Here is a 21887-nt window from a genome sequence, read left to right on the forward strand (position 1 = left end):
GCTCACTGACCCAAATTTCCCAAGTGGCATTGACCAGCAAAATATGTTAGTCTACCTCTAGTAGCTACTGTTTCTTTTTTTGTCCTATTGTTTTTCATCAGCAGTGGTTATTTTCCCAAAGATTCCAAAGAAAATTAAAATAAAAAACAGAATATAGTATAATATTATATGTAATATAGAGAATAGCTGCTAGCTTCAACTAGACATATTTACTACATGATGTTCAAGATATTCAGCCTGATAAAAAATAAGTTGCAATAACAAATCCCAATTGTTACTACTAAAAACACACATATATAATTTTTATTTTGATTAATAAGTAAAAGGCAGTTGCATATTGCTCTCTTATATGGAAAACTAATGTGGGAGTTGAGCAAGTACTTTAAGAATGAAAGAATAGATTTTATGTCCTTTAGCAGCCACAAAGCAATATTAGAGTTCTGTCAGTTTTAAAAACACTACAACACAGTGATTATGGGCATGAGCCGCAAACTCAAATCTCAGCTCTGCCTCCTACTAGCTGTGTAAACCTGGGAATATCATAACCTCTCTATTTGTCACTTATAAAACAGAGGATATAATGGTACTCTTCTTGAGGGGTTAACTTATGTAGTTCGTTGGAAACTAGGTCTGGCATATAATAGGAGCTTAATAAACAATAACTATCAGTATTATTCCAAAATCCATTTCTTAATCCAGCACCTGATAATAAACCCTCAAGAAAAGTGAGTAAATAGCTGTTATAAGGAGCAAGAGAGATAGGTACAGTGTTTAATGTGCTTCCTGAAGCACCTTGCCTTTGATAAATGTCTAGTAATTAGTAGCAAGATCTTTGAGATTCAAAGACCATTGTGACATACAAATACATGTTTAGTTCATTAGTAGATTATAATGGTTATAAAATGAATAGTCATCTTTGAGAAAATGCACCTAGAAATTTTATATAACTCATGATGTACAGAACATGCACAAATGGTGTTCTGTCTTGGTTGTAGGTAATATTTTTTGTTTAGTTATCACACAGGCTGGCTCATTCTGAAAGTTCTGAAGTGAAAGCGGAGGTTGTCTGGAAACAGTTACACAAAACATTCCCGCTACAGAACATCTATGAGGCTGCCTTCCACTTTCATCTGATTTCTATTCCAGGTCCTACTGAGAATTCTATGACCATCTTTGGTGATGGCAGATGCGGGTCACACAGAGAAGTCATTCTGCCTATCACCCTAGTTTACTAGGAACTGTGTGAAGTTAGCTAAGTAAAGGCATAGACGTTTTGTACAATGAACAGTATCTCTATATTTGTAAGAAATAATAATTCATTGAAAACATAACACAAAAAGAGCTCTTGTTTGATATTTTAGCATTCAGCTTGAGGAAAAAATAAAACAAACAACAAAAAGTCACAAAAAGTTGGAGAGAAAAATCTGAAAAGTCAGTTTTAAAACACTTTGCAACTATTAGCTTTCCCAAAACTGCACACAAGCTACTTATAAATAATTAAGTAAATGTGCTACAAGTGAGAATAAAATGCAAATAGATGAAAATATCCTTAATAATTGTCAAAGTGCCCAGTGTTTTAGTTATCATTTTCTGTACATTTACTTGTTGTAATCGCAGGCGTGAAGCAAAGTTATGCGAAAGCTTTCACCGACGATAAGATAGTATCTGCAGAGCTTGTGTGTACAGAGAAAGTGTCCCCAAGGGATAAAGAAACACAAGCATTCTCTGGTTAAACACAAAGAGTCTAAGTGACAGTCATGTGGAAATACAGGTGAACAAAGAAGGTGGGGGCTGAGTCTCTGGTGGTGGGTGAGTCTGCAAGTAGATTGACCTCCCTGGAGCCAGAGTAGCCTCAAGAAATCTGCAGTGAAAACATCTTTTCTAAAGTTAAAAAAATCAAGTACTTCTGAAGTAAGGAGCAATTAGTATCGAGAATACAAAGGTGTCTAGAGAAATCAGGGGAGGAAGGGCAAAGAGTTGTGTCTAAGGAAAAGGTACCCTGGAGTGTGTGCATGTGGTGGGGGGAGGGGATCAGACTCTTTTCGTTGATAGGGAATATACTGGTTAAGCTTCAAGGACCAATAAAATTTGAAGATAATTATTTTGGAGACAGAGTTACTAATCCTTTCATTCTTCCAACATGTACCTAGATTCCTATCTTGTTGGTAATCTTATTCAGTGATACGATTTACCTGTACAAATTTCATCCATTTAAATGTCTGTAAAACATTTATTATCAAAAATAATATAACTGCTTGGGGTGTGGCTATTTTTCATGAACACATCAAATACTTTGTGCTACTTGTATCACTGCTTTAAAATGTCAACATAGTTTTCTCTGATTATGTGAAATCAAATATGAAGTTGGAGTTGAAGTTTTATTCATTTTCTTTTATTAGGTTTATTCAAAAGAAATAAAGCATGATTAGTATTTAATGACTTAATGTTGGTTATAAAGAAAAGTCACAACATAAATCTTTTATGTCAGGGACTGGCGTTCACGGAACTTTTAGTGACCTGCTTGAATAGTCAAGAACAACAAATAAATATGCAGTATATTTGAATGTCTAATAAATTACTAAAGAGTTTTCATTTATTTATGAAAGTAGCCCTCACATGCTTTACATTGATGCTTCAGCAGACTTTTATTTTTGTGGGTAAGTTACAGATTTGCCTAACATTATTTTTAGCTTCTGAGTGGTTGCTTCCAATTTTGTAAGGTTATTTTATATCAGAGAAGCTCACATTTAGGTAGAAGGTTTGAAGAGGTTCGTATTTTGACACCAATCTGCTATTTTTTTTAGCAGTTAAAGGATTTTTAAATGTCAACAACTCCCTAAGCATTTAAACTAAATCAGTGAACTAAATTGGTATTTTAAACACCTTAGAAAAACTGTAAGTCTTTGGTAGAAAAATGGGATTTGAGACAAAAATGCAAAATTAAACTTACTTATAAATGAAGTTTCTCCCAAGTAACCTCTACGTTTAAGAATGACATCTAGAAATTTGCAGTCTTCATTGACCAGGTAATATTCCTTTTCAAAGGAGATCCATGCCCAGTTCAGACGAAAATGCTGGTTGGGTAACTTGTTGCCACCTAGGAAATAAAAATTTGAAGTACTACATTAATGCATTCTCGAATGAATGACCTTAAAATTTCCATATTTTAGTTTAGTGTAGTGTAGTTTATATTTCATGCTGAGGATCCAGCCCAGGGCCATCTGCATCCCAGGCCAAAGCTCTCTCATTTTCCTACACCTTCAGCTCCCCACCCACCTTAGAGTATTATAAAGAATTGATAGAGCAACTTGGTTTGATAGCGGATTCCAGAATATATACCTGGAGATGTAGCTAACTGATCAGTGCTTGTTACCAAGAGATGTAGCTAACTGATCAGTGCTTGTTACCAAGACATGCGACAGCTGACCTAATCCTTCACAACTTTATTGCCCTCTCTTGGGAGAGGGAATTGGCAGAGGGAATCGCAGGCTACCAAAGGTGATTTAGCGGCCGTGAAATTGAATCTCCAGGTTGCCGGATGACCACAAGGTGCCGCTGCAGAGCAAGCCTGTCTATAGAGCCGGCGGCTAAGAAGGTTCTTTTGTGATGGTCTTAGAAACACATACAACCTCACAAATACCTTTTTCTGGTTCACAGAGCAATTGGGTGGAAGGCTTTAATTATAACCACTTAGGGAAAAACAAATATTTCTTCTCCGCCTCCCTCCCCTTCTGGATTCCACTTCATTCCTCAGAGCAAACAGACAGCTATTTCTATTGATTTCCTTTTTACTCTGAAGATAAGGCCCTCTTCTCCCACGAAGAGGGAGCTGGCTGGCTGCCTATCCCCGGAAAACAGATCTTGCGTGTGATCTCTCTAATGTGAAAGCTGCTCTGCTGGGTGCACGAGAGGAAAAACGACTATCAGCTGATCACTCTGCACCTATCCCTTGGCTTCTTTTGATCTACGTGATCATTTCAGAAGAAGGCGAGGTGTATAAACAAAGACATCAGTAATTCCTTTTAAATCTTTCTGGAAAAGGGTAGGGAAAATAACTCAAAAAATAAACATAGCTAGAGGCGAAACTTTAATTCTAGTTTCTCCTCTTCTGAATTCACCTCAAGAGAGCTACCGGGAGAAAAAGAAACAAGATAGGGAAACGCCAGGACTCTAATAGACTAAGGAGTAAAATACCTGTATCTGGGGAAATGACTGAACAAATACAATGAAAATCCACCGTTTTTTCTAGAATATTTTGAAACTAGAAACTAGATGACTTTGAGTTAACGCTAAAGATTAAAGAAAATAACCCCGACAAATGGGATTATGAGGGAAAACTGGTTTTCTTGTTTATTGTGTTGACTTATAAATTAGCATAATCCTTTTAAACAGCTGCTGAGCAATGAAGGCAAGAGGCAAAAAGATGTTCACATCCTTTGATCTCGTCAGCACTTCCAGGGAGAGGCAAAAATGTAAGGGACCGTTCATTACCATATTTCTATAATAGCCTAAACCTGAAAAATTTAGGGATTACTATATTCTGCTGCATCAATCAATAACAGGTTATTCAATGACCGAACAGTAAATACAAAATTCCTATTGAAACATTCAGGCAGATGGTACCCATGCTCTGAATGTAGCTACCCAAAATGTAGCATTAAACACACAAACCTGTTAGGCTTTCCTGGTGAATGGGATTACAGACCCTTCATTTTTAATGTTTTAAAAATATAAAATATAAGTAGATGGGAGGCCAGGACTTTTGTGTCAATTTAAGGAGGAAGTTCATTCTATATTTTCTCCTTGTGAACTCATGCGTAACACCTCCCTTCAGTTTGAAGCAGAGAGAACATGGCTGGATGGGTCCTTGGACCTGCAGTCCAGGGTCCACCTTCTTTACTACTTGCTGTATGACTGGGCTACTTTCTTCTCTACACCTTAGTTTCGTCTTCCACTGCATCAAATGACAATGTTGGTAGTTGCTACCTGTGAGTGCTTTGAGGATCAGGTGAGATAACCCACAACGTGACCCTGTGGAGCTCATAGCACCATGTGTCCACTGATGACATCTTTCCACACCGGGATCCACCCTGCACACCCACTGCCAGGATAGTCATCTGCCTTAATCCTACTCGTGTTCCTTTCTCCTTTGCTCCATTTACCTAGAGCTCTGGTGCACAACAAGCCAATCCTTCTTCATGGATTTCTAGGTTCACCCTGCCTTGCCTCAATTACTCCTGTTGCCCTCTTATCTGCTTAATCAGGTCAAGCCCACGTTTTGAAGCTGTGGAGGTCTGCCACCCTTACTTGTGATTCCCTGTCCTCTTGTCTAAAATATTGACTGATGCATTCCACTCTTCAGGGGTCCCCTTCTACCCCTCTTTCCTGAAGCCTCCTGTACCCCTGTGGCCACCTCACCTCCATGATTCCACAGTGTTTGCCTCCTGATCACACTGTATAATTATGCATCTTAGCAGATACCTCTCATGCATTTTTATTGATTTACTAATTTATGTGAGAAATTGCATGTCCATTCTTTCACTACTGTAAGCATTTCATCAATTTAATTAAGACATAAAACAAGTTCAATTTTTAAGTGAACTTTTACATGAAAACAACTTTATGCCCCTTTCTACCACGTAGAGTATGCTTCTAGCAAGTGCAGGTTTCATTCCAAATTTCTTGTCCCACTACCACAAGCTATTCTTTACCCATCCTAACAACCACAGTGGTACTCATCAATTCTTTGTAAAAACTATTTTAGTTATGCATATTTATGGCACACAGCATAATGATTATATATATATAGTGTGTTATGATCAGATCTCAGTAGTGAGAATTTCCATCTCCTTAAACATTTGTTCAAAAAACTTAATGTGCTCACTACAGGCTGAAGATACAGGCACAATAGAGATAAAGGGCAGTCGGATAATGGCTACCAAAACCTAGTGGGATAGAAGAAATAAATTCTGGTATTCCACAGCACAGTGTGGGGATACTGTTCACAATAATCTGTGCTGTAGTTTAGATCTGGAGTGTCCTCTAAAGGTCAATGTGTTAAAGACTCGGTCTCAAGCTTGGTGTAATTGAGAGGTGATCCAACCGTTAAGAGATGGGGCCTAGTGGAATGATGTTAGGTCACTGGGATGTGTCTCTGAGAGGGACATTGGAACTCTGGCCACTTCTATTGTTTTTACTTTGGTTCCAGGCTGCCATGGGGTGAACACGTTGCTTTACAAATTATTCCTCACAATAATACGCTGCAGCACCATGGACTCAAAGCAGCAGGGCCAACTGGTCATGGACTGCAGCCTCTGAAACTGTGAGCCAAAAAAATCATTTCCTTCTTTTAAGTTGATTATCTCAGGCATTTTGTTATAGTAATACAAAGATGACTAACCTAGCCTTTTGAAATGATGGCAAGTGTTTTAGAGCTTTCAGTGATAATAAACAGGCTGCTGTGGCACATGCCATAGGTTCCCACCACTGGCCTATTGTATGTTTATGAATAACTAGAATAGAGGACCTTAAAGGCTCTAGCATAGAGAAATTATAAAGAGAAAGGCTAAGTATTCTGATTTGCCCAGCACACATTGTAAACATACACCAAAATGTCACACGGTCCCATCACCTCTTTTTTGAAGAGAAAGATGGAGACGCATCCAGTCTCCCTGTTTTCTGCATTAAAATGGGTGCTTCTGCTTGTGCTGTGTCTTCTTCCTAGAATACCCTTGGATTTTCTCCTTCTTCTAGCAATCTCTAGTTCTCTAAATCATGACTATTTTTAGCCAATTTTAGTATTTAATTCTAATGATTTCTGAGATGGAACAGAGAAGATTATTCTCTACTAAAGATTATATCATGAAGAATATTGAATTATTGTGGCCTCTCTCCACCCTATATAAAGCAGCAAGTCTCAAAGTAGACTCAGCCCTCTTTAACTCTTATTCTGACTAATTTCCCGCTGCATCACTCTCCACAAACTCAAACCTTACATATAGTTACTCTTCTGTTTGGTCATTTTGTTTCTTCCTACAAGGTCAGGAGGGAGGGAGTTCATTCTGCTTATTTGTAGAAAATGCATGCTGAATGAAGCAACTCTATTGTTTTATCTGAAGAAGCTGAGTAGTGTGTCATTAATTAAGCAGTCTACATTTCTATATAAATGTAACCTATTTTTTGGTACTAAATTTTTTTATAATAAAAAAATTGCTTTTGTGATAGTCTTCTAAAATTTCTTGCATACTTCAAGTGTTTATCTATAAATGTGAATTATTGGAATGTATGTTTAGCTAAATGACACCTCAGGGATTATTGATAACTAATGGGTTCCCATTTCATTATAAAGAGGCATGAACTGTGTCAAGGATACCTAATTTCATCCACCCTTGAAGATTTGTAAAACTTATTTTTAGGTTGGTGCCTATGTTCTGGAAGGAGGAGGGGGCCAAGTTACTGGTTAGTCCAAGGTTTTGAATAGATGTCTAGCTGAACAAATTTGCCAGTATTTCACATAGCTACCTTCTGAGATTTCATTGGAACTAAAATTCAGAAACAATATAGAGAAAATTTATAAGACAGTGAAATGATCTAGGTTAGTCATTATAGCAGCGTAATTCACTCTAAAACTGGGATTTTTAAAGTAGATACTTATTTAAATAGAGAATATAAAGGCTACAAAGCTTAACTCTGACCACAAGTAAATACTAAATAACCCTTCTGAATCATATATATGTGAATTGTATTTAGTTTCTAAATCTATAAAATCTCAGCACATGCTTAATACAAGAGTGATATAAGGATTTGAGTAACTGAGCTACAGTTTTAAAACTCCCTTTATTAAAATTGCAATCTTATGTAACTGACTCTATATTTTATCTGAAGAATAGCAAGCCAGCTTATTTATTACATGCCAATGTAAACTCTTCTAAAACCTCAATAAATGGGAATAGCGAATGTTAACACTTTAACAAGAGTTATAGCTTACCGAGTGTGAAATTTTAGATGAAATTAAATAACTTAAAATTGGACAAATTTTGCTTACTTGTGATTTGTTGCTTTTCTGAAATAGGTTTTCACCTGTGATGCTGAAAAGCAAATGTCAACATCGTACTGGAAACAAATTAAGGTCCATAGCTTGTGTCATAAATCCACACAATAGGTGCCTGACAACTCGTAACTACACTCCCTAAAGCTCTGTCCCCAAACCTTCACACTAACGCCATTAACATTTTGATGAAAAGACCCCTTTGAACTTTTCCAGCTGGTCTTCGGCCTTTTTTATTTTCTTTTTCAACTCAAACTCAGTAGTTATTTTAGAATAACAAAGACCTGCAATCTCCAATTAGCCCTCCCTAAAAGCACAGAGCTCCCTACAGACAAAGCACAGTACTGTACTTTGGTCATGAGAAACTAAAGTCACAACTTTGACTTGTGGTGGTTAAAGTGGGCACTCCTTTAGCTCTGACAAGAAACTTCTTGCACAAAACATATTTAGCAATAGCTTGGTAAAATTTCATTTTTCTGGAATAAAGTTCAGCCTGGAAGATGACCTTGAAATAAAATAGGTAGCAACTTTAAAAAGAAATTAGGGATAGTCTTTTAAATCAGCAATATAAGTAGACATGTCTGTTAGAAAAGATTAAGATACAAATGCTTAATTTATCAGGAAAATTAGATAATTAGATTGTTAAGCAGATTTCATGAAGTCTTGTTCTTTTAAAGGGAAAAGTCAGTGATTAGTATCTATGCAATCTCATCAGAATTACAGTGTTCCTAATTTTGGTGAGACTCTGAAAGCTTCAGTGAGAGCTTTAGTTCATTGCTGTTTCTGTGATCGGATGATCTTCTCTTTGCATTGCCTTTAGAATCTTCCATAAAGGAATCTCTGTTGAGGCCGTACAATCCTGTTCTCTGGCCCTTAAAATCAGGTTGATTTACTGTTTACTAAAAAGCACCTGGTGCAAAGCTGAAGCCAACTTGGCTCTTGCTGGGCCCCCTGGAGTTGGCGTTCACCTATGGGAGATGGCACGCACAGAGATAATGCACGTGAGGCAGAGATTGGCAAGCGCTGTGAAAGAGGCTCTGATAATGAGCTGTGGGAGCTCCAGAGAGAGGGATTATTCTAACCTGAGAGGATCAAAGACACACTCATGGAAGAGATAGTGTTAAATGGGCTTTAAGTACAGGATGGTATTTGGACAGTTGAGGAGATGGAGAGAAAGGTGTTTCTGGAAGATTAAGTGCAGGAGAGATAAGAACTCCAGTAAAAATGGAACTTCAAAGAATCCAATTTGGTAGGAGTTCAGAACATTTGAAATATTCATTTCCTTCTCCTTTTCTTTTTTAATTGATTGGATATTGGAGACAAACAGTAGTTAAGATGCATCCAAATTCTGTTTTAGAGGAAGGCAAGGTTATTTATCCTGAGGTGACCCAAATACCCAGAGATGACAAACTAGTGACCCAAGAGCATCTGTACTTTCGGTGACTGATAGGACACTCAAAGAACTTGGAGTTAGATTTTCAAAAGTTGCTGATACTTTTTTTTTTTTTTAGCTGTGTAGACTACTTCATAATTTTAATGATTATTTTAGTCCGGTAGTAGGTATTCAAATGTTGCTGCCATACGCAGCTTTTGATCACTGACATATTATTTTTTCCTCCACTCTGTGCAATCTACATCTTCAATTCCCTTCTTTATAAATTCTGAAAAAGAGGCAGCACAGCACAAGGGGTCAGATCCACAAAGAGGTGAGAGAAAATGTAGAGGAATATTGTATATACAAAGAGAAATGGCATGACAAAGTCCAAGCGGCACTCTTTTGGATATCTTTTTCCTTCAATACAGAATGATTAAAAAGATCCCATACAGCTAGCTCTAGGGCCATGCCTAGGGCCTCTTGGGACATAGACAAGGTCTCTGCTATGGAAGAGCTAGAATAGCTATTTGGATTCCTCTGTTGATGTCACGGATTTGGGCTTATTGCAGAGAATACTTACTCTTTGTATCAGGGATAGTAAACATAATCTTTGCTAACCAGAGCCATGGGCTTGGACCAGCCAGCACTGACACCACACAGGCATTGCCCAATCAAAAAAGACACTCGACAGAAATAACTAGAACATGTATGCTGATGTGAAGGACTGGATTTAGCTTAGGCTCAAGAAGCCTGAAAATGTCCACACTGGAGAACATGGTCAGCATGATTTTTTAAACATCCACATTGTCTCAACGCATCTCAGAGCAGCTCCACAAATTAGGAATTTCCACTTCCTAATTAGAGAGGGTAAATGAGTATCAGCCTAAATGATCCACTCCAAATTCCAAGAGGTATAATATACAGGAGATCTAGCATTTCAATCCATTCTGCTAGTATTTTTCTGAACTTTCTCATAATAATCATAATAATTACCTTATTCAAGTTAGTATTAAGCAAAATTCTAGTTTGCTTACTGTCATTTATACGTTAGTGTGACTGAACAAGCAAAACACTATCGGAGTGAGTTTCCCTATGAGATCAGCAAACATCTGGCAGCTAAAGCAGAGTGAGGGCGCCAAGCAGTGAGAAGTATGTGGTAAAACAAAGAGTCAAAGGGTGAATTTGTCAATATTTGAGATGCAATTGTAGAAAAAGTAATACCAGCTGCATTAAAACCCTCTCGCCTTATGAATGACTTTGCAGCCACCGTCAAAGCTGGGGAAGCTGGAAAGACACCCCATCTTCCAGGCTGACTGAGGCGACCCATGAGGCCACAGCTGGGTCAAAATCTACAAGCCTGAGCCTGCAGGGATCCTTCACATTGTCTAAGCTGCCTCCTTCCCCTGCTCCAGCCCTAAAGCAAGCATATTAGCTTAATTTTAACCTCCCCAACAAAAAGAAAAGGTAAAAAGGGAGCACCATAAATTTGTATTCCCTAACCTAGGGTATAAGCATATTTTCTTAATATAATCTGACTTAATTATGGCCCACTTTACTTTCTTAGTTAGAACCTTAATACCAGTGGAACGAATGTCTTTACTGCTGGTATGTGGGCCTCAGATAAGGAATTCAGGTGTATATCCAGAGAGGACAAAGGACACAGCAAACATGTCATTGTAAAGTGAACTCTCATTTGCCAGATGGACGTTACTGGATTATCATACAGAGCCTTAAATTAAAAGTTAACTAAATCATTTTAATGCTGTCATGTGGGTAACGAAGGAATTTTTATTTATTTACTGCTGAAAATGCAAGCTGAACATATTTTAAACAAAAAGACTAACTAATTCAAGATATAATTATGCTGGTGAACAATGTAAAATAGACTTCAAGCATTTTAGAACAGGAATGAATATTGGATCATACTTTTTTCTTACTGGTCCATTTTACCAGGCTCCAGAAAAGGTGGGATTTGAATATGATTACAAAGTAACTGTGTGCAGAACATAAATAAATTCTCAGCAGTCTTCATTTTTGGTCTAGTGGTCTTTCCACTTAAAAGGAAATAGAGTGATCTCAAATACTGCTTTTTTAGCATAAAATCACAAAAATTGTGTTAAAAATGTACATACACATACAGTTCGATGTGGGAGAACTTATTTTTTCCCCTTTAAATAAATTTTCTATTGTTCCTATTTACAAATAGGAATAAACATTTAAACAAACAAACAAAATGAGCAAACAATATTCTCATAGAAACACTAACTGCGTCCCTGAGAGCTTAGTGAAGTTGGCCAGGAATATTCACACCCTGTTCCCCCTCTGGAGAAAGGAAAATACACAAAACCAAACACCTGGTGCAACAAGATTTCATGCATGCACTGCCTGAAGCTACAAATAAATTTATTAGATCTCTGGCAATACATTCTTAAAATAAACTTAATAGCCTTCAGGTCTCTGCTCAAACCAGAACTGAATTCCTTTTGTGGCGCCAGACATCTCCCTCCACCCCAAAGAGATGGGAAAAGGGGAGCAGTGGCTTTCAGAACCCTCCACCTCCAGGAGTAACCGGTTTAGCACCATTTAGTTAATTCCCTGTGAAGGAAGCCTGGTTTCCAATTCCTATTTGTATAATAGTACCGCACATATTACTACGAGACACCGCCATAACACTATGCATTACAGCCCAAGCTATATTTTGTATTATCTTTTGACAATGTGTTGTACCTACACTAAGAGACAAAATATATCAAAGAGGAAAATACAGAAGTACTTTAATCTGGCTGTTAAAAGGATAAGAAATCTTTAACTTGCTCCATTACTATCAGCATTTAAATCTGACGGCCAGGATGGAGGGATTAGGGTGGGAAAGTAGCATAAAAGCCATTCCGAGAATTAAAATGTCATGACTGAATTTTTCCTCAGTATGCTGGAAAGTTAGAGCTACATAAGAACTTCTGGAAGATATATATATTTTTTGTTGTTTAACTTGCTGCTGTTGTTGTTCTCCAATCTAATTTAGCAGTGAGGTATCAGTTCTATCTGTTTTTAGCAGCAAAATCACAAGGATTTGGAGTTTTTAAAATTTCTAGACTTAAAAATCAAAGAAATAAATGAGATCATTGCACAGCTGTTGCTCCTGGGACAAATGGTAAAAAGCCTTATCACTGATTTCCTTTAAGGATGAAAGGGGAAAGAAGGGAAAGCTAGAAAGGAAAAGTGAGGGAGGATGAAGAAGAGAGACAGGGACAGAGAAAGAGGAATAGAGACTGATGCAGAGAGCGCAGTCACAGTATTATGTTGGTTCACATTTTTTTCATTTATTTCAGATTAGTTTTGCAAAGCTAGCTTTTGTGCTTAACTTATATTATGTAATTAGTCAAACCCTTTGGTGACTGCTCTGATCCCTTTAAAATTATGTCCCAGTGCAGCCTTCCTGGGTGATTTCACTATCTCAGATTAATACAAAAGCCATTCATTTACATATTTAGCTGCCAAAGAGAAAAATAATCAAAATAAGCATAAAGACAAGTTGGTATGGTTTTAGAGAACCAGCACCTGTTAGAAAAGAAAAAGACAAAGAAAAACAACAAAAATTCCAGCATACAGGAGTTGAATTCAATGGATATTTTTTAGCAGAGCCCTGTGCAAGGTATATATATACTAGGAAGTATAAAGGTGGTTCAAATATAGTCACTTCTTAAAATTTAGTCTTTACTAAGGGGAGCAAAACAATACTACACTTGAATTATAGTAGAAAATATAAAATAAATGGGTAAACAAAGTATTTGAGGTTTAGAGGAGCGGTGTGTGGCAGGGTGTTGGAGTGGGGACGCCATGATGGGTTCCCCAAAGCAGCACAGTGGATGGACACCAAAGGACAGAGCTGCTCTGAAAGGAAGGGACCACAGAGAAATTGGTGTAATGGAAGAACGGCAATGTCCGTGGGCAGCAAAGAAATAGTTCAGCTTTGTTGGATGGAAGGAATGGAGGAAAGGAAGAGATACACTGGAGGGTTAGGCTGTCCCATAGGGCAACTTGGGGTCAGGACAGACGTTTTCTGCATCACGCTTTAAGAAATAATGATTTTGAAACAAGCGTTAGTGAAGATGTGGAAAGAAGGTGTTATAGTTTGGGGAATATTTTCAAGGCGAAAAATATGTAATATAGGACACATATTTTATAAGATTATGTATAATAATCACCCAATCATATATAAGAGAGTGCAGGAAATCTGTCCACACACTAGAGACCAAAGAATCCAGCTGAGGGCCTGGATCCTGTGATAATGTCCTGCATGAGTCCAGCTGAAGACCTAAAGCCCATAACAATGCCTCCCATGAGACCAACCGGAGGCCCGGAGCCCACGACATTGTCTCATGCAAGTCTGTTTCATGGATTTGTGCTGCAAAGGCGCAGAGCTCAGGGGTGGAATCTAGAAAGTGTGTGCCTGCAGGATGAAGGATCTGTGCTAGCAGGCTGAGGGATCTGCACTGGAGCCAGGAAGCAATGCTCAAAGTAAAAACCAGAGCTCCCCCTAAAAGTACCACAGCCATCCTCAACAACAGTAAGGTCCTGAGCTCCTCTGATGATCAAGACAGCTGAGTTCCAAAGAGGAAAGCCAAAGCAACAAGCTTCTCTAGGAGACTGAGCAATGCACCATCTTCCCCTCTGGAGCCAGTATGCGATGCTCAGAGTGAGGACCAGAGCTCTATCAAAGTCAACTGAAGCTATTTTCAGTGCCAACAAGGTCCCAAGCTCCTCGAAGGATGAAAACAGCCAACCAAGTTCATCAGGAAAGCCAGCATGACAAGTTTCCCCAAAAGAACCAACAGCTCCTAACAGCTTCTGCCAGCCTCCAGCAGCCTTCACTTAGCTCCCAACAGCCTAACTTCTTCTTCTCCAAGTCTGCCTCTTATGCTACTGGCAACAGTCCTCAGGTGGGCCTCCCACACCCAGCACCACTCACTCAGTTCAGCTGGCTGTTGTAAGTTGACCACCAGTTGTCAATCCACTACAGAAGGGAATCTTTGTGCGCTGCTGGTTGAAGGGTCCTCAGAAAATTTAAGACAGATCTACCACTTGATCCATCCATCCCACTCCAGGATATATCCATAAAACATTCACAATTAGGATCTTGAAGAGAGATCTGAACTACCATGTTCACTGCAACATTAGTCCTAATAGCCAAGATGGGGACATAATGTCTAAGCGCGGGTCTGTGGGTGAATGGATTTTTAAATATGTGGTGAATATGCACAATGGAACCTTATTCAGCCTTAAAAAGTAAAGAAATCCTCTCATTTACAAAAACATGGATGAACTTGGGGGACATTATGCTAAGCCAAGTAAATAAGGCACACAAAGACAAACACTGCAGAGTCTTACATGTGGAACTGAAAAAACTCAAATTCATGAGGCAGAGTAGAATGGCAGTTGCTAGAGGCTGGGCAGAGATGTCTGTCAAAGGGTATAAGCTTTCAGTAATGGCGGGTAACTTCTAGGGATTTAATATAGAGCATGTTGACTATAGTAAATAATAATGGATTGCCTGAAATTTGCTAAGAAAGTGAATCTTAACTAACACCATACACAAAATAAGGTATAACTAGATGAGGGGATATCCTCATTAACCTGATCATGCTATTTCATAATATATGCACATATCAGAACAGCAAGCACACTATACACTTTCCTTATACTGTATTTGCATATTTATGTGTTTTATTTGTCAATTTTATTTGAATAAAACTGTTAAAGAGAAAAAATATTGATTTGGCAGAATAATTTAGAGATTCAGTAGACTAAAGATGGGCTAAGAGATAAAAAATATCTTTGTGAAATAATCCCCAATTAAATTTTCTGTCAGTGGAAGAAAACTGGGCATTATGATACAATTTAGTCTCTACATTACTATAAGAAAAATGGAAGTCTAGTCTCTAGACAATAGGAATCCTTTGAATTCAGAAGTTACTAATAAAAGAATTTAAAAACTAACTGCAAGTGGGAAATTGGCTAAACAAAACCAGCAGCCATAATCAGCCACTCTTATGTACACTTGAAACACTAGTAGGTGAGATATAACCTTGGTAACACTGCTGTCACACCAAATAATTTTTTGTTAGTTTTTTTGGCAACTGATTTTGTGTGCTTAGAAATCAAGAAAGAAAAGGACCCTATCTGCCACTGAATTAGCAGAAGTCCACAGTCTACACCTTTTTCCCCCAAAATAGAATAAAACTGTCATATTGTTGGGATATGTTTGCAATACACAATAATTATACTAGGAATTTGTACATATACACATCACATCTTGAAAATTACTCCTCCCCTGCAGCTTCCCGAGATCCCCTGCTTATTTCTGCAGAATCTACCACCCTATTTTCTACCATCTTTTCTTTTTATTTTGCTCATAAAATCATTTTTATTTTGGGTTTCTCATATAAAAGAAGCCATGAGACATTTATCCTCCGTGCTTGATTTATTTCATTTACCATTACTGTTATAAGATCAGTTTTCTACAAATGAATCAAATAAATTTGTATCTTTTAATAAGCACGTTTTAGCAGGACACTGATGTTTTTTTTTAACTTCAAAAGACTGTAGTGTTCTTTAGAAAATAATTTACAACTGGGATATAGTTGCTTTCATGTTAAAAATAATTTTTCAGTGAAAGAAAGTTATATGTTTATTTTTACCACTCTGTTTAAACATTTTTTAGTGAGCAAAAATATTTTATCATTGCAATATTAAGCTAGCAATGATAAGGTATTGCAGTAATCCTTCAATGCCATCCTGTGTTGAAAATTTTAAATAAACATTATTAACAAGTCTTACGCATAATTCACCTAAGTATTGTATACAATAAATTGGTGTAAGGTACTAAGATCTTTATTTGAAGAGCCTAACATTTAGGCATTCTGTGTATTTAAGGGTCTGAAAATTGGGTTTTATGTAAATGCAAATAAATTCGCAAATACTTCCAACTTTTTCTTGGTCTTCAGGAAGATGGTGTAAAGGAAAATAATCTAAAGGCCCATTTGTTTTGAGTGGCATAAACCATGATTGGGTTTCTTGGGGGAGTTCTGGATCCAAGTATCTACTCAAAATTCAAATCATATCACTAGTGAAAATCACCTCTCTTTCTGTGTCTCTGTCTCTTCTTAAAAAGCAAGTGAGAAAATGAGGATCAATGTGACAAGATTTTTCTCTTAGGCCAAGGTAAACTATAGTTTTATTCACTTTATTAAGTTTTCTTCACTTAGTTAATAAGCAATGCAAGTGGAATTTTATGAATACTGTAAGGTTGAGACAATGATTATTATGGAGAATTCTTGCTGATTACTGGCATTCTCTGGTGGGCTGACCCCAGGGAGGCCAGGGATCCTACAATACACTGGACAGTCAATCTTCATCCTCTCCTTTCTCCTCAAACACTAATGAAGAATTAAAATTATCCAGCTCCACATGTCAATAGTGTTAGTTTTGAGATGGTCTAAACTTATACTCTGACATATCAACATATATAGCCACCATAAACATATTATCTTACTTTTCTTGATAAAACCCAATTTTCTCATGAGTGGAATTAATAGATGCAGTCAAATGACAAAACTGTCCCCTATTCTTATGTAAATATGCAGAATTTTTCAAATCGGTCATTGATGTGGAAAAGTTTCTAGCACAGAGTGCTTATTCTCTTGTTGCAGGAAGCAGCTCAGCTAGTAGTTTTCCTACTCAATCAGAATTTATGGCTAATCCCACAGGAAGCTGGCAGTGAGCAAAGACCTTGAGAAATGTGCCAAACTGTGTTCAAGTGAAACTCTATGCATGATTTAGGCTTTAGTATGAAATCAAATATGTGAGCAATGTTTTCCATGCTAGATTTTTTTCAGTAGATCAAGTTCCACTGCAGCCCTTAAGAGTTGGGAGTACCAAGCAAAAGGTTATCTAATGTAATCATAGGCAGACAAAGCTGAGCACTGGACACAAGTTGTTCAGCTTTATGCATGTGTGTGTGCACGTGTGTGTACACACATGCACACGCACAGGCACACACACACACAGACATGGTCATGCATTATTGCCTATGCTTTAAAAAGAATGAAAATCCTTTCCAAAACACTCTCCCAAAACACAGGACAGATAGCATACTTTATATGGTTCTACACTGAATAATTTAGGAAAGGATTTCCCATGATGTATTTTTTTAGAAACTTATTTTTCCCTGGCTGTTAGTAGGTGTTATTATTTTTTTTAAAAAATCACTTTGCATCAAATTAAAAGAGAAATATACTGCACTGGGCTCCAGAAACAGAATTCTTTACTGCAAGAATTCTTAGTGGCTTTGACACATGGATGTATAGTAAGCACGCACAGGGGGAGGATTAGAGCACACAGCGTCCTCATTGTCATTCCATCAGGGAACCGGTATCTATCTTTCTTTTCTTTTTCTTTCTCTTTCTCTTTCTCTTTCTCTTTCTCTTTTTCTCTCTCTTTCTCTTTCTCTTTCTTTCTCTTTTTCTCTTTCTTTTTATTTCTTTCTTTCTCTTTCTTTCTTTCTCTCTCTTTCTTTCTTTCTTTCTTTCTTTCTCCTCCTTTTTTCCTTTCTTTCTTTCTTCTTTTTTTTGTACTGAGAATTGAACTCAGAACCTCACGTTTGTCAGGTACTGCACACACTGAGCTACAGCCCTGGCCTGGGAACCCATTTGTTAAGGAAAAAGTGGATGTCTATTCTATAGCATGGACTTTCGAACCAGTCAGCTTCTAGAATAAAGCATTTAAAAGACAGATATGAGCAGAAAACCTTGTGCAGTATCAGTCATACTCAGGTCACATAATTTTCAATGAGCACAGCAACATTTGGAATTGTACTTTCTAATCTGAAGGAACAAAATCCAATAAAATGAATAGATTTTTGTTTGCACCAGTGATAAAAGTTTTGGCTCAAGATACATCCATTTCCTAATCCAAATGGTAAAATAAATACATTAATGTGTAGAATGCCAAAAAAAGTAAGCTAAGTTCAAGTAAACATAACTGGCTACTGGTATACATGTCTCCTAGAGAACATATTTATTGATGGAGACACACACTTTGCTTTTCTGTGGCTTAACAGTATAGTACCACAATCCTGTTTTTTAATTAGCAAAATGTAGGATCAAATCTCAACAGAGAAAAAAATTAGAATTTTGGCCAATTCTACAAAAACAAAGCTAAAATCACCAACAGCATACAGCGAGCTATGTCAACCCCTCCACTTTCAAGTGGCTCTTACTCCCTGTGGCTATTTGAACCCTACAACCTGCCCAACTCTGATAAAGGATTTAAAAGCTTACTAAAAAGAATGCTTCCAAAGCTACTAAAACAACCTGCACAGGAAGCATGGGCCAAACTAGGCTTCGGAAAGTGGATAATGCTGCAACATAAACTTCAAGGCTGATAAACAGATAAAAATTCGAAAGTGCATTGTTTCCTAGTCTGTCTTTCTTCCTCACAGTGATTACTTTCCTGAGAATATCAATGTAGTACAACTACTCCATACTCAGCGATGTTAGAAGGAAGAATCCAGTAAAATGAAAATTATTAATTAACCCTGTGTTCTATACATATACCAAATATATATCTATATGTGTCATAAGAGATACATCAAGTGCTTTGGATATTTAGGGCAATAGATTATATTTATATATCTAGATATGCCCCAACTTTATGCCCCCCCAAAACTGAAACATTTTCTAAGAAAAACTGTACACTTAAAAGACCATGTTGTGAGTATTATTTAAAGGAAAAAAAACCCTATTTATTAGGAATATAGACGATTCTCAGAATGCATTTTTAACACAGGGAAAAATCTGTCTTTTAGCACCTGAGTGACAACACAGTGATAGGACTGGAGAACGCCAGCATTCTTCTCTCTCTTATTTTCTTGCTCCCTCTTTCCAGCATGGCAAGGTCAGGGGTGGGGAGTAGGGTTGGTGGTGGTTGGGTTTCTAAACAACTGACCCTACAGAAGGTGGACTAAGTGATTCTGAACCATGGAAATCGGCTTGAACTCCCCTTACTTGCAAGCAAGGACTGAATGCAGGGTTCTGGACCATTTTGGAGTCTGTACCCTTGCCAGTGCTTGGAACTCTGCACTGGCTTCCACCAAGGATACAGGAAATGCTACTTGGATAGGCAGGATGTTTTTCTGCACTTCCTGCTTTATACAACTCCTCGCCTGTGGCTTACTTTGTGTTTTGAAGGAATTAAATCCCCTCACTTAAAGAACTCACTCCTTTCATGCTAGAAACCCAGCTCACCGACCCTTCTTTCATCCCAGTGTTAATTATGAACTCCTTTGTTTGAACACTGCTTATTCAGCCCAAAATACGAACAGGTTTACTCTTTCAAGATTTCCTACAAATGAGGGGTTTCATGAAATTAAATATCCTTCCAGTAGAAGGAGTACTTTAAAGCATGAGTATTGTAGCAATCTTTGCCTATGCTAGACCATTACACTTTACTAAACACCAGGGAGTAAATTCATAAATGTCACAGGACTGGTTCACTTCATCTTCCCATCCCCTTTTCCTGATCATCCGCATCGCTCACCCTGATCATCGGCAGAGCAAAAGCTTCACATAAAAAAGCAATTAGAGTTTTGTGAGTAGGAATGCAGGCATTTTTATGCATTAACAAAGTCTTGATCACACTTTATTGCATTTTATGTTCAACACACCTACACAACAATTCCAAACTTTCACTGACAACAGCCTGAAGACATATCCCAGCTTCATATACATAGGTTCTTCTATTTATGAACTTGTTTGCAAGCCTTATCAAAAAGTTAAGTAGGGCGGAGATACTGTTACACAGCAAAAAAATCCTCACAGTTATTGAGGATATGTTTAGCATTCCTGCTTAACATAAATGATTTAAAGACCAACTCAGGGCAGATGAGAAAAGATGCATGCAGCTACTATAAGCGTACTGCAAAAATATACCCCTGCAAATCTGATGAATATTTCAGCTGTGTTCTGTGAAGCAACATTTTCCAACTTACATGGCCCAGGGATCATGAAGGTAAGATATAGGCTCTGATTCTTCACATAAAAAATAATTTGAACTAGAAAGGATATAAGAACGTGAATTTGGCACCAGGAGAAAAACAATGGAGCTCAGCTGTATGAGGCTGTGGAAAGAAAACACAGAGAACCTCTAAAGAAGGCAAACACCCACAGGCAGAAGATTCCTAATTTTCCTAATTCTGCTCTTAGAATATAGATAATAATCCAGCACATGAGCTTCCTGTTTCAATCTGTGCCATGAGATGTAGGGAAAAACAAAAAAAAAAAAATCCACTTTTCAATGGTCAGGGTCCATATAAGATGATCCCTAAAGTCAGTGAGTGGACAAGAGTGCCAACCTGGACTTCTTTGGTTAATAAAAGGAGGAAGAGGAGCATTTTTAGAAGAAATGAAACCACACAGGAAAGATGAGAATGCTCTTAATGCTTTTAGGAACCTGATCGAACAGTACCTCTTGATTTCTTTGATAACAAATCATACCAGAATGAAAAATAAGCAATGGTACTATGAAATGTCAGCGAATAAATCCATAATTTTTATTCAGTGTGGGACAGAATCTTCTTAGGGTTTGGAAGTTTTCTTGGTAAGGGGAATTAAACACAGGGTTTCCTGCATGCAAGGTAAGCGCTTCATCCCTGAGCTACACCCCAAGCCCTAGTTAAATGTTCCCCAAAGCCCAAAGTCCCCTATGCTAAGGGCTTGGTCTTCACCCTGTGGTGCTACTGGGTATAATCTTAGGAGTCTGAGGTCACCTGGAAGGAAGTTAGGTCATTGGAAGCATGCCTTTAAAGATGATTTTGAGACCCTAAGCCTTTCTTTTCTCTCTTTATGCTGGTATTTCTGCTTGTCATGAGTTGAACAGATTTTCTCTGCCACACAGCTGTGCTATGATATACTGCTTTAACACAGATCCCCAAAGCCATAGGGTCAGGTGATCATGGAGTGAAATCACTGAAATCATGGGCCAAAATAAACCTTTGCTCCTTTAAAATTTATTATCTCAGGTACTTTTTCAGTTGAGAAAGTAAAGTCCAAATCATTTCATTTAAAGGAGGCATGTCTCAGGATTGGTTTTGTAGGCCAATGTTGAACTTCTTCAAAAAGATGTATCACAAAATATAAGCACGATATCCAGCCAAGATTTTTTTTTAATGAAAATACACTTCAATAGAATTTTAAAAAACTATATCAGATTAGAAGCTGGTTAACTTATAAGCATTTACTCTTAATTTCTCTTAGATTCTGTATATTACTCATGTTTCCTATAGTTTTATTTTTAGGAATCGTCTTGATCTTTGAGGATTATTGGACAATTCCTAATTGATATTTCAATAGCAATGAGTAATTTGCTTTAGGAAAAACAAGAAGAAATCAGAATGTACATATTTTGCTT

The 21887-nt window shown here is 37.5% G+C and overlaps 1 protein-coding gene across 1 annotated transcript in view; it reads right to left on the reverse strand.

The window, feature by feature from the left end:
- Frem2 (FRAS1 related extracellular matrix protein 2) overlaps window positions 1-21887 on the reverse strand; it is a 176483-nt gene that overhangs the window by 95758 nt on the left and 58838 nt on the right. The window contains exon 3 of the mRNA XM_005387646.2: window positions 2951-3097. Coding sequence (XP_005387703.1) covers window positions 2951-3097 — 147 coding nt within the window. The remainder of the gene's footprint in view (window positions 1-2950; window positions 3098-21887) is intronic.

Source organism: Chinchilla lanigera, unplaced genomic scaffold, assembly GCF_000276665.1.
Source record: "Chinchilla lanigera isolate Chin_1 unplaced genomic scaffold, ChiLan1.0 scaffold00030, whole genome shotgun sequence".
NCBI classification, from domain to species: Eukaryota; Metazoa; Chordata; class Mammalia; order Rodentia; family Chinchillidae; genus Chinchilla; species Chinchilla lanigera.